Source organism: Ahaetulla prasina, chromosome 1 (assembly GCF_028640845.1).
Source record: "Ahaetulla prasina isolate Xishuangbanna chromosome 1, ASM2864084v1, whole genome shotgun sequence".
Classification (NCBI taxonomy): Eukaryota; Metazoa; Chordata; class Lepidosauria; order Squamata; family Colubridae; genus Ahaetulla; species Ahaetulla prasina.
The window spans coordinates 197530801-197545076 of NC_080539.1; the positions used below are offsets into that span (position 1 = coordinate 197530801).

The 14276-nt window shown below is 37.3% G+C and overlaps 1 protein-coding gene across 1 annotated transcript; it reads right to left on the minus strand.

Annotated features, from left to right (window-relative positions):
- Positions 1-767: 767 nt before the first annotated feature.
- On the minus strand, positions 768-10051 carry LOC131200204 (T-cell-specific surface glycoprotein CD28-like). The gene is made up of 5 exons (XM_058186705.1): positions 9994-10051; positions 6951-6998; positions 4194-4526; positions 1706-1842; positions 768-1167 (listed from the first exon to the last, which is right to left on the minus strand). The coding sequence occupies exons 1-5, from the start codon at positions 10049-10051 to the stop codon at positions 1096-1098; spliced, it is 648 nt and encodes a 215-aa protein (XP_058042688.1). The 3' UTR covers positions 768-1095.
- Between the last annotated feature and the right edge of the window lie 4225 nt (positions 10052-14276).

Sequence of the window (14276 nt, forward strand, 5' to 3'; positions counted from 1 at the left end):
GTCTATCATATGCTTTAATATAAACGTTTGTTTTATTCCCAGGTTTTGTCTGTCATATTTCCCCATAATAAAAAAGGTTAGAAAGAAAATTGCCTAATTTCTACTATCTGAGTTACAGATTAGACCACCACAAGATAAAAAATTTGCACAAGGATTCCATCTTCAAGTTTGGCCCCAAACTTTTCTTTTCTTGAATGCAAGTTATCTACTACAACTAAGTTTATTAGTTTTTATGACGCTGCATAGTAAAAGATTAGTTAATCTACTGCTGGTAAACAGGCTGAAAAGGGGAAATCATATTCATATTTTAATTATTTGCAAAAATGTAGGCAACAAATGCATTATATTCATTCATGTATGCATTGAATAACTATTGCAGCTATTCTATTGTGTATTTCATTGAAGCAGGTTCTCTTAGTTGTTGGTTAAAGCAAAATCAAAGAAAGAAAAAAATCTGACTAAAAGCAATATTTCAATTTTAATGAAGTTACAAACATTCATGACTGAAAAATACATTGTAGGTGTTTAATTTATAAAGAATAGCTAAGATAAACCCAACAGTAACCTGTTCTACTTTCTTCCAGCCCAGTGTCTGCAGAAAAGTTTGAGGTCAAAACTCAACACTGGAAAAGGGTGGATGTTTCTCACCCTTTTATTTTATGCTTCCCGGCTTATCCAGGAATTCATACAGAAAACGCAAACTCTGAATGTTACAAAATTATTTTAATTTTTTTTAAGAAGCATTGTCCCGATATAATATTCCAGATTTCCATTAAACCTTGAGTCTTTGATTCATAACAGAGCTAACAGTGGGACAAGACAGTCCTGACTGGCATTAAGGAGGAATGCAAAATTAACAAGCGGAGAAGAATCTTGATAGCATGGAGGTCTTGTGCTGGGTTGCTCCTCTGCAATAATTCAAAGTAGTTTCTTGCTTTAGGAGCTTTTCTGATGAAGCCAAAGCTGGTTGTCCAGGAAGAAGAGATAAGCAAGGAGAGAAAACCAACCCCTTAAAAGTAAATTAAGTCCAAGGTCAACTTTGACCTCACTGCTTCATGGAACCCACTTTACGTATTATCTCTGGATACTGCATTTTCATCTAGGTTTTACTGCCGCCATGGACATGTATTCAGTGTTGTTGTCATAACTCTTGGCACGTTGGCAAACCTGGGAACAAAAAGGAGATGCTGTGGATTCTGATTTTGATGAATGATCTTAATTCTTTTCTTTTCTTTTCTTTTGAAACGATCAAAACTATGCAAAAGTGAAATAATGGCAAATTCAGGGTAAAAAACAAAAATAAAAGGATTATCACCCCTGTTAACTTTCTGCTGGATGCTTTCCAAGTGACTTCAGAGCTTGGCTGGGCCCACTATTATTTATCAACTCTTTTGCAGCCAGCAATCAGAGGGATTGCTTTCTTGGATATTTTTGTTGATGTTCACAGCATTCTTTCTCCCTTCACCCTAGTCCTAAAACTTCAGGCTACTAAATCAATAAACAGTTCCATCTTATGCAAATTAAAAGTAAACTGCTATCACTTGTGACTGAATTCCAATAGTAAATAAATGGCTAGGTTTATTCATCAAAGTGGTTTCCATTCTGCATGTTGACATTGTATGCCTCTGAATCTCACAAAATGGAAACTCTGTAACTATATCTCTGGCAGAAACTGGACTTGAAGAAGGCTGTGGAAATCACTTACCGCACTTCTAAAACACCTTATTGAAGAAAAGATGCAGGCAACAGATAAAAAAACTACGAGCCCAATAAGCATCCATGACGTAGATTCCGATAGCCAGCAAGGTTTTTCTGAATCTGGGAAAGAAGGTTTTTCTGAATCTGGGAAAGAATCAAATTGGTTTATTATAATTAAGATTTGAAACTAACAGCCACCATGGTGAATTGTGGAGTATAGCCCAAAAACTTGGCCAATTTTCTTTTTGAACTGGCTAGTGATCAGCTATGTCCATAAATACCTCTTGACATATGATTGTAGACACAGGGAGAGGGAAGGAATGAAGCCAAGAGAAATTAACCAAGCTGCCAACCATCCTGTTCTTGTGACTCAGAAATGAAGTTTGACTAGAAGAATCACAGGTCAGCTACTCTTACATCTTCAGCAGTGTATTTTGGATTGGATTCTTTCTTATTGGATTTCTTTCCTGCTTTTTGTTTAACAGCTCAGAATATATAGAATCCCCTGCTTAGAAGTGACCTGTCAATAATCCTGGCTGAGCGTGTGACTGGCCCCAAATCACCAAAGAACTTTCCCAGTTGAGGAGGGACTTGCTTGGTTCATTTTGTTCCTTGTCCAAAACAAAGCTGCTCCCCTTAACTGGCTAAGTTGATCATTCAGTACCTGGACCAAAATGATTACCACGATGCCATTTAATCTAGATTTAGGTTTGCATAACTTGACTTTTTTTAAAAGAAGTGGTTAGTTAAGTGCCTCTTTAGAGCTTCACATGTAGCACTTTACACTCTCGTCAGCAATCTTTCATTTTCTTTTGGATTCCATGGCTTCAGAAAAGTCTTCTAATCTATTTCCAATGGAAATCATTATCCTCATCCAAAAATGAGAACTTTATCAATAATGGCCTTTCCTAGAAAGAATTTTAATGACAGGAAAAGATACAACAGATGAAATTTCCCCCTCTATGCACATCTGCATAGATATGTAAAGCTTTTATCATTTATATTTATATTTATGTGATTATCATTAAGTGTTGTATCATTAAGTGTTAAATTGTACCCTATGACCATCATTTGTGTTGTAAATGTTGTACCTTGATGGAGGTATCTTTTCTTTTATGTACACTGAGAGCATATGCACCAAGACAAATTCCTTGAGTGTCCAATCACACTTGGCCAATAAATTCTATTCATTCTATTCATTTTCAGGCCTGGACTTGATAAAATAAATACACAAAATAGCTCTTTTTCTCTTTTTCTATATTGCTTAATTCTCTATATGATGAATATCTTTATAATTATGTATCTATAAGAAACAAGCTTTTTATTTTTAACGGGAAAAATTCCATTTAAAAAAATAAGAGAGTTTTTTTTTTTAGATCAGGAATTTGATCTATAAATACTCTGTGGCATGTGGCACTCCTCAAAGAAGGCATACTTTCCATTTATATGCTGCTTTACAGCCATCTGGTAGCTATAAGCTAATAATAATAATAATAATAATAATAATAATAATAATAATAATAATAATAATAATAATAATAACAACAACAACAACAACAACAACAACAATAATAACAACAAGTTCTATTACAATGCAATAAAACTGCAATTAAAATTACATTTAAAATCTTTCAATTTAAAAAAAAAACAGTTTCAAATATGGCCATCAGACAATAACTAGAATAGAAGCAGAATCCATCAACTGCAAGGAAAGTCTAGCCAGCCATTCTGTTAATCCAGGAGTAGAATGTGGCCTGTGAGGATCACGCCTTTGATTGCCTTGCCATAGTGACTACCAGTGAGCATGGTAAATGACTTCTGTGTAAAAACAATGCATGTCAAAATATTGGTGGATGGGAGAATCTATGAGTCTATAATTTAAATACACAGGTCATCAATGGATACATATGTATTTGTGAAGACCTTAGAGACAGAGAGAGAAAGAACTCTGCTCCTTGATCCCTATGCTCCAGCTGTCTTTTCCATCTTACTGTTGTTCAATCTCTAGCAGTCCCGAGACACTAAAAACTGCTTTTATTTGGATGGAAGTGAGGGCATATGTGGAATAATGATGAAGCAATGGCTCTCAATACATGGACCTAATGGGATCTGTGGAACTTAGACTTCTGCTAAATGATGATGTCACAAGTACTATTCCTTTACACATTTATATTACGTGCCTCTTTTTAGAAAGGCTATTGTTGTCAATAGAGAAGAGCTGCTGGCATTTTCCCAGAATTCAGTGTTCCTTCCTTCCAAAAGAGATGAAAGAAGAAAAATGCTTTCTCTAAAATAAGATGAAACAGTCTGGCAAGTAAGAATGATTTGACAAAAGGAATTGTTCTGCTAAATCAGGAGGCAACTTTAAGCCTGGCGGACTTCAACTCCCAGAATTCCCCAGCTTTGCTTAAAGTTGCCAAGATTGGAGACCCCTGTGCTAAATCATACTTTGTTAGAGTTATTTAATTGTGTTCTCAAAAACAATGACAACTTACCTTGAACATAGAGATGCTTTTCATTCGATTTGCAACAACGATAGACTGGAGTAAGAACTTCTAGGCAACAGATATAAGTATCACTATCCTTGCTTTTTAAATTTCTGAGAATGAATGATACCTTTTCATCTGAATGGATTGGTTCACAGAATTTATTTGTTCTTTCAGAGTTGTTTTTTCCATTGTCTACATAAAGAGAACATTCTTCTTGATTGCTCTGGCCCTTATACAGCTTCATATAGAAACCTTTCACATTGCTGGGCAAAGGGCAATTCAGCGTAAAATTTTCTCTTGGAAATTCATCTTTGAGTCGAGAATGGTTGGTGATATTCTCTGTAGAAAGAAGGAAACAATTCACAAGCATTGCCTTGGGAAGTTAGCAGTTGTCTGCTTTGTTAACAAAGCAGAGGAAAAACATAAGGTAAAAGAAGGAAATGGATTAAGGTTTTTTCCTAAATATCCTGTCACATATATATTTTAATCCCATGATTATCTATATAATGATGTAGTATAAACATCTTATAATTGATACAACCAATTGCATCAATTTGTGAGATCTCATTCAAGCCAATACAGGATCCTTGTTTTGCAAACATTTTTCTATGCCTCCAAAATGACCGAACTGATTGTCAGATCTTTATCTTTTTGCTGATAGTTTTTGTGCTTTTGATCTTGTTCAAAAGTAAGTTGATATGTTTTCTTTAGAATTCCAGCATGTGCGATTAGTCTTCACAAGCCTGCAGATGACTTGTCCAAGGTATAAGGGTGAAATGCTCCCGATTCGGACCGGATCAGCCGATCTGGTAGCGATGGCAGAGAACCAGAAGCAAAAATCCCTGGCCCCGCCTCCTGCCCCAGCTGAGCAGCGCGATCATCAGAGGTTTTTTGTTTTTTACTTTTAAAAGCATTTTTTCTTTGGCCAAAAAAAATGCTTTTAAAAGTAAAAAAAAGCCTTTGATGATCGAGCGGCTCAGCTGGGATTGTCAGAATCCTTTAAAAGCTTTTTTTTCGGCTGAAGAGGTTATAAAGAAAAAAAGCTTTTAAAAGACTCCTCTGGCGATTTGTCTGATTGCCAGAACCTCAAATTCCTTGTGTGTCCAATCACACTTGGTCAATAAAAAATTCTATTCTATAACTTCTATTCTATTCTACAAGCTCTTCAGCCGAAGAAGGTGTTAAAAAAAACCTTTTAAGAGGTTCTGGTGATCAGGCAACTTCAGCTGGTATCATCAGAAGAGCCTTTTAAAAGCTTTTTTCCCTCTGGCGATCCCAGCTGAGTTGCCTGATCATCACAGGCTTTTAAAATCATTTTTTTACAACCTCTTACAACATCCCCCGCCCATGCCCACTCAATTGCCCAGTCCCCACTTGCCTAATTGCTGTTTATTTCGGGCTCGCTAAGCCTTGCTGTGGCTGCTGCAATCAATTGCATCAGCTAGCAACAGAATCTGCCTGCCTGTAATCTATCTCATCAATGAGCAACTCAATCTGCCTGCCTCCAATTGGGTAAGTAACTGGGGGGTGGGGAGCTTTAAAAAATAGTTAATTGGGGTTTTTTTAAGGAGTTTTTTTTTTAGACAGCAATTTAAAGTTAAGGAAGTTTTAAATTTAGCTGCTTTTATCTAAAAAATATAAATAAAACAAAATAATAAAATAAAATATTTGTGCAGCTTTCTGAGATTTGGTGTTTCACTCTAACTACACAAACACACAAAATCTCACAAAGCTGTATGTGGCATTGTGTGTGTGTGAGTCAGTTGTGTTGTGTTGTGTGTATGTAATAAGTGTGAAAGTTGGTTTTTGAGCTTTTTGTGGCTGTGATGTTCCTGCTTGTTGCAGGGGCCATTTTGGGTGAAGTGCAGCTGCTTTTATATTGTGTGTGAGTCAATTGTGTTGTGTTGTGTGTGTGTGAAGTGTGAAAGTTGGTTTTTGGTACCTCTTATTGTTTTGTATACTTTGTTTATTATTTTTATTATTTATTGTTATTGGCCACGCCCACCCAGTCACCTGACCACCAAGCCACACCCACCAATTAAGCCACGCCCACAGAACTGGTAGGGAAAATTTTTAGATTTCACTCCTGCCAAGGTAGCCTTGCCAATCCATGACATCACAATATTTAAGCAAGTAACAGTGAAAAAAGGCATTACACGGACAGGACCCATTACAATACCAATACAGGTAAGCAATTTGTTATTTTTCATTATATTTCTTTTAAAAATAATGAACGAGCTATCTCAGGTACTGAAACATTGGGTGGCATAGAACAATATAGTAAATTCAAAATTAGACAGCAGCAAAATAATGGTTTTAGAGAAACTAAAAAACCTCCCACCCATTTCAGGGAGACAACACAGATGTTACATAACTCTCAAAACATAGATTAGTCAAAATCAATATCAAAAGCAGATCACAAATTAACTTCTTCTAGGGCCTGGTGAAAAAGACAGGTGAAATGAAATGTTATCTCAAGACACCAAGAGAAATATTGTTATGATGTTCATTTATTAACAGACCTGAAACATTAATCACAACTCAACAGCAGCTAACCATATACTGGATTAAGTTTGATGTTTCAGTCCCTTGGACATAGAGTTTAAATCATATTGACTCATATGGCATATATATGTGTGTGTGTGTGTGTGTGTGTGTGTGTGTGTGTGCAGAATTGCAGATCTCAGTTGTTAATTCTTGCTTGTCACACTCATTTGGATATGATGTCCTTAATTAATATCATTTAAATATAATAAGTCATACCTGTGCAAGAAGTAGTGCAGGATGAAATGGATGGACACTGGCCAACACCTAAAAACAGTATATCAATGCCATTTAATCATTTTTAAGATTAAAAAAAACAATATACATAAACATTTGAATTGCATAGTAGAAATTAACAATACATTAGTTTAAGTAAATTATCAATCATTGCGAAGTACCCCTATAATTTTGCATATCATTAATTCTTACGTTAATTATTTATGTTATAAATTCTGTTAAGGTTGTGAATGTAAATAATATTTGCAAAGTTTTGACTGCAGCCAAGGATGTGTATATTATGATTAGAACTAGACTTAAAACACATTGTGCAGAGAAGTCAAGAAAGTAACATCCAGAGGTGGGCTTTATATAATTTAACAACTGGTTCACCTAGTGCAGAATTGAAAATGTTAGTGGGTGCGCATGCGTTTTCCACGCTAGCGCGCAGCTTCAAAAACACAGCAATTTCATGTGTGCAGCTTCCAGTACACCTACTCGGGCAGCTGCGGTGAGTAGAGCAGGCAAGGCGCGCAAATCAGCTGGGCTGCATGGGCGGGGCAAGCGAGCTAGCCAGAGAGTGAAATATATAGGACGGGATAGCACCGGGGCGAGTGGGTGGGCCCAGCCAATGGTCAGAACTACCGGTACGGGAGAACCGGTCTAAACCGGCAGCAGCCCCCTCTGGTAACATCGCAAGATAAGGCAATGCAAGTATAAAAGAGTGGGTTATGTGTCATGATATTATCATTGTGGCATTGTTGTGGTTAGGAATGATGACCTAAAAATACAAGTTCATGCAAGGCAAGGAATGGGGCTGCAGTAGGAGAATTTTTAAAAAGTGTTTTATACTGCAGGTAAAAAAGTTTACCTGCAGTATATTCTGCTTGTATAAATCAAGTCCTACAATATGTACCTGGAGTTATACCCAGCATGTAATATAGACTTCTGCTATGAAGAAACCTTGGTGAAACTAGCAAGTCCAAATGAAAGAGGCATGGAAGTGAACGCAGTTAACCCAATTTCCCTCTCAAAATTTAGGAATGCAAGGAAGTTGTAGGTAACATAGAGAAAGTACCAGGGTACAAGTCAAGAGCAAATGGGAATAACTTGACTACAACAAGATTAGAAAGCAATAACTGCTGAAACTGGATACGTCTAGGCCCGTGTTCAGCTGGTACATGAATCTTAACTCTTTCATACTATTTTTTTCCTCTTACCTACCTCAGCTATCTTACCTCATCTTTTAATAGATTTGATTAAAAGCAGAATATCGGATCTATTGGATTCATAACTATAATGCTAAAGTATGAATGAATGATCAAAGGCCTCTTTGTGTTTCCCAAAGAAATCATAGGTCTTGCAAAACCTTAAGCATTGGCTCCAATTAATTATTTTTGTAATTATTGCCACTGTTATAGATATGAATCAATGACTGAAAAATGGTGCCTACCACAGTGAAATGATGCTTGACTCCTCAAAGGGGTTTGAACATAGTAATACTGTATATAAATGGAATGACTCAGTCTGTTCAGCAATTTCCAAGACTGAATAATTTAAAGTATAATGCAAAAAATCTAAAATGCTAATAGTAGTATAGAAATAATATAATAAATAAAGATGTGGTTTCTTATTTCTAAGACTTCACAGAAATGAACCTAAATGAAGTAGCAGAACTATCACAGTCCTAAGGCCCCTTCTTGAGCCTGCCCACAGGGGTCATTCTCCCATTCTGTGCGAACCGCAACCGCCAGCATTCCAAGTTTCGGAGGCGAGAAAAGAGGTGCTAAATGCTTCCTTTATAGTTAGGTGACAAGATGTTCTCGTCTCCTTTCTTTGCTTGGTTCTAATTTCTGTACAAAGAATGATTGGTCTGCTTATTTTCTTAATCTCACCTATGTTCCTATGTTATTTAATGGTATAAAGTGCCAATAGGTTGCCACAGTTATACAGCTGGCCAAAGCCCAATGATCCTTCATCGCTCCATTTTGGGGGATAAATGGTGGTATTCCATGGAGCAAAATTAGAGTCTATCATGTAGGTCAGAAGGCAACATCATTCTATTCACATGCAGCACATTGTATAGTGCCAACTCCTGACTTCCACACTGATTGTTTTGAAGCACCAAGGATAATACAAAGGATGTATTTCTTGGACAGCCATCATTATAAAAATATAATCTAAGTAAATTAAAGCAGTATTCCAAAATATATGCACCTGGGGTTAAGTCTTAGTGAACTCAAGGAGATTTTGAATTAGACATTCTATGAATAGAATAGAATAGAATTTTATTGGCCAAGTGTGATTGGACACACAAAGAATTTGTCTTGGTGCATATGCTCTCAGTGTACATAAAAGAAAAGATACGTTCATCAAGGGACAACATTTACAACACAATTGATGGTCAATATATCAATATAAATTATAAATATGTCTAATATAAATATATTAGACATTCTATGAATGTCTAATATAAATATATTAGACATTCTATGTAAAATGGCATGATCCTTCACACATGTAATTAGAATACTTCAGAATGAACCGGGAGTCAAAAACAGATATAAATTAATATAAGCCAACTTTATATGATATAAGCACAAGGTTGGAAACAGAAAACAGTGAACAGCTTAAAAACCAAGTAAATAATATACTAGAAATCTTGTACTGGACATAGGCCTTTCATAGACAATGAATTCCAACTCAGAAAAGTTGTTAAAATACACCTGACAATGTTGGCAATCATTTTCTGGAGTTGTTTATAAAATAATTTTTATAATAAAGTTAAAATTAATTATTATAACTCTGTTCAAAAACATTACTAGTGGATACAGTTTTAGTAAACTAAATAATGGCACATAAGAAGTATCAACTGTTAAATATGGCCCTATAGCTAGAGAATGATTCAATTTTCCATAATATAAATGCCTGTTCTTTACCTTAGCTTCAGGGCCACTGCTTCTAAACATTTCTTATACAGTCTTTAAACTCAATAAAATCACAACCAAAGGAAATTGCTGTCAACAGAATCTGCCGTATCACTTACCATGCAAAGCTTCAAAGCAGCAACACAAAAGACAGAAAACCACAATGCCTATTTTCATATTCACGAACCTAGATGCTGAAATTAATGTTTTGTATTGTCAAGGAACAAAATTTTATACTGGAAAAAAAGATGGTGCTTCTCTCTCTTTTTGAATTCTCAGTAGTAGAAAAGATCACTGTTTTTGTTAAAAATTACTGTTCTTTGTTTAAATTCCACATGTAGAAATACCTATACGTCACCATGAAAGGTGTGATCTGTCTGAAGAGCTGGATTTCCCCAATTCAGTTCTTGCTTATTTCACTGAAATGATAGTCCTTTTCCTGTCTCAGTTTATTTCAATGAATCAGAATTTGAAACTAGTTCCAGTTTAATCTGAGCTGACAGAAATCGAGCTAATGACAATATTTCTTATGCTGAACTTTTTCTTCACAATAATGCTGTAGTTAGAAAATAGAGGCTGGGTTGAAAGTGGAAACATTAGGACTAGTGTGTCAGAAACACTCGGAAATACTAAATCCTAACAATTAGAGGTCAGTGGTCTGCAAATTATTTTGACTTTATTCATTCATGTCAACATTTAATGGGTTTTTGGCTATATTTGTTTGGAAATCCATAAAAGATTATTTTAGTTTTATACAATATTTAAGACTTGAATTAGAAAGAGCAAAAAAGACCTCAGCACAGTGCAACAGAGTGAGCTCCAACCATATAGTCATGCTGGCCATATGACCAGGGAAGCGTCTTCCGACAACTCTGGCTCCCTTGGCTAAGGAGGTGAACACCAACCCCTAGAGTCATACACAACTGGACAGGAAAAAACTTTACCTTTAGAAAGAACAGAAATCTATTCCTTGCTCTTTTTGATATACCTCAATAAATTGGAAATTTCCATGGATTTCTGTAAGCAGCTCTTGTTATCTCTTCCAGAAAACATTTTAAAATTTGTTTTTCTTAGGGTAAAACAGGAAGTTACCTATCATGATAGCAATGTTGGCCTCTTTTCCCCGAGAGTTACCAAGTTTCCTTTATGCCAAAGAGAATTGGCTTGCAGTGCAACCAAAATCAACATCCTAAAGTGAGCAGATGTTCTTCATACAAGAAAGTTTAGGAAAAAATAAGGTCCAAATACAAACCAGGTCTAAGTATAAATACTCAGTCATAGGGAATGAGGCAAGTTTTCTGGCAGCTGATAATCAGAATACGCAAAGTCAAGACAATTTTTTTCAGTACTTGTTCATCTCCAAAAACCACTTTCATACCATAGGCTTAAAGCTAAACCAAATGGAGTGCACTGACCCAATTAAGACTGATGGTGTACTCAAGAGCCATAGTGATCTGTGAATCAATCACTCTCCCTCAGTCTTGAACATTTGTGGTCCTTCAGCCTTCTTTTGACCCAGAATTGCTGTTGGCCTCTGGATTTAGACACTCAGGAGTCACTTCTATGCTTGCCATCTGGGCTGTAACTTCTTGTCCCAGTCAGCCTCCAAGGACTCTATGGATAAGGCTTCAGTGGGAGACATGGTGCGTATGCCAGAGATGGTTCGCCTTACCTTTTTTTGGAAACAAATCCCATATCCCTTTCTGCAATAGCAAGGAAAACTGAAAAGAGGTCAGGAGGTATAGTTGCTCATCTTCTAAATTTCTCGTTGTCAATTCCGCTTAGATTCTTTTATCATCCGCTGCTTTGGTTGTATTTTGAAGCCTCCTTGTGAATTAATCCAATGATCACTACCTTCAATTTTCTTGAAATATGTAAGGCACATAAAAGTAAAGAGGTCACTAGGAAAGAACAGAAATTCAAGAAATTCTAATATGTTTAATTTGGGAAATTAACTATGTAACTTTTTTAAGTAATTTAACAATATACAAAATGAAAAAAGGAATAAACCAAAGAAATAGAGGTAAGAGGTAAGAAGAAAAGGGGAAATATAGCAGAATCTGGTTTACAACAACAATATTCAATATACGTTTCTATCTGAATGAACTATCTTTGCACCTAACGTATCAATACTTAGTGTCATACATTGCCTTTCATTATTCAAAATTCTCATATCAAATCTATCTAATCACAACTTCCTTGATCTTCCACTTTCTCCCAACCCATTTACTTTGTCTTTCTATATTTATTTTTAAAATTTGAACCTCATTCATTCTTAGTGTCTAAATCACTCCTTGATTCAATTCTCATTCATTCTGCACCCATTCATTCCTAAAAATATTCTCTTGTTTTATCAAGAAGAGATCATTCCCAATGAATTTAGATTACTGAAGGACACATTTCATTTCTTTACTGTTTTATATCCCACTGTTGTAAAAAAAACCAGAATCTACTCTTAGTAGTTGGTAAGATATGTAGAAAGTGACTAAAACATTCATGATACAACTAATTAAAATATTATACACACACACACACACACACACACACACACACACATACATACATACCATGTTTCCCCAAAAATAAGACCTGGTCTTATTTTCTTTTTGGCTTGAAAATAAGCACTTGGGCTTATTTTCAGGAGGTCTTATTCTTTTTGATGTGCAGGAGGCGGCAAGCATGGTCACCTCATGGCTGCTGGGCCCCTTAACCATGACCCACAGATCAGCTGATCCAGTGACAGCTGGGAGTTCTGTCTCTCTGGGTGCCTGGAGATATTTCCACCACACTCTTGTTAGCCCCAGCCCTGCCCATGGCGCCAGGCAACCTTGCAGCTGAGGGACCCCCTGTTCCACAGCTCACCTTGTGGCTATGGAGCAGGCGGCAAGCACAGTTTGCACTCCGCCAAGCCTGGAGCTTGGGTGTTGCTTAGGCTGCTGCTACAATGAGGCAGAAAACCATGCGGCCTGTCAGAATCGGCTCCCCACCACCACTACCTCCGCTGCTGCTTGAGAAAAGGACAGGCAATTGTGGAAGATTGTGGGAAGCGTGTGCTTATGATAGAAGCAAAGCCCAGTCTGTCCCTTTCAAGCAATCAAATATCTGTGTTTGAGAGAGAGAGAATGAGAGAGAGAAAGAGAAATGATGGAGGGGAGTAACAAGAATTGTAGGCAACACTGTTTGAAAGGATTTCCTCTCTGTTATTTCTCTTATTTGCTCCACCCACCTGCCTGCCCACCATACTTGGGCCTGCCGGGCACCAATTGCCCCAAACCAAGTGGCAGGGAGGCTTCAGGACAGTACCCTTCTAGTGCCCACTGCCCTGTCAAAGGCAAAGCTGAAGCAGGCACAGGGCTCCGCCCTGCTTCCTATTCCAGTGGCCCACATCATAGCAGCAGCCTAAGCAACACCCGAGCTCCAGGCCTGGCGGAGCATAAACCGTGCTTGCTGCCTGCTCCATAGCCACAAGGTGAGCTGTGGAACAGGGGGGCCCTCAGCTGCAAGGTTGCCTAGCGCCATGGGCAGGACTGGGGCTAGCAAGAGTGCATTGGAAATATCCCCAAGCAGCCAGAGAGACATTACTCCCGGCCCTTGCTGGATCAGCTGATCCATAGGCCGTGCTTAAGGGGTCCAGCAGCCATGATGTGACCAGGGAAGGGAAGGGCTGCCTCCTGTGCTGGCCATTCCCATCCCCTTCACTAGGGGTTATTTTTGGGGTAGGGCATATATTACGCCCACCCCAAAAAATTAGGCTAGGACTTATTTTCAGGATAGGTCGTATTTTTGTGAAAACTTGGTATATATCAGATTATTTGGACCCATTTCAGTCAAATTTCAAGCTATAGCATGGAGATGAATTTACTGCACATGACTTATGGCAGAACTGGCAGAATTTGGACAGAACAGAATGGTCCAACTGGTGTTCTTTGATCTCTTTGATCTCTCAACAGCTTTTGATACCACTTATCCTTCTGGATCAACTACAAAGGGATTGAGATCAAAGGCATAGTGCTGTGGTGTTTTTCTTTCTGGTTCCAATCATTGTTTGGTTGAGTGGAAATAAAGTCTGAAGCCTCTTACTTATGAGGCAGCATGGTGTTCAACACTTTCACACTTCCTGTTTAACATCTATCTGAATCTACAGGGAGAAGTTTTCCCATGACACAGAATCAGGTGTTATTAGTATGCCAATAATAGTTGTAAAGCTCAACCCTTGGTCAACCAAATGCTGCTGCTGAAGTCTTATCCTAATGCCTAGAGTCTTTATAGGAAGCAATAAGTCTCATCTCGGCTCTTAGAAGACCAAGTACCTATGATTCTTCCAGTGCCAGATATTTCCTGTTTTTATTTCTGAATAGAATTATTTTTTCCAGAAAAAACTGGCATGAAATTCATAAATCTT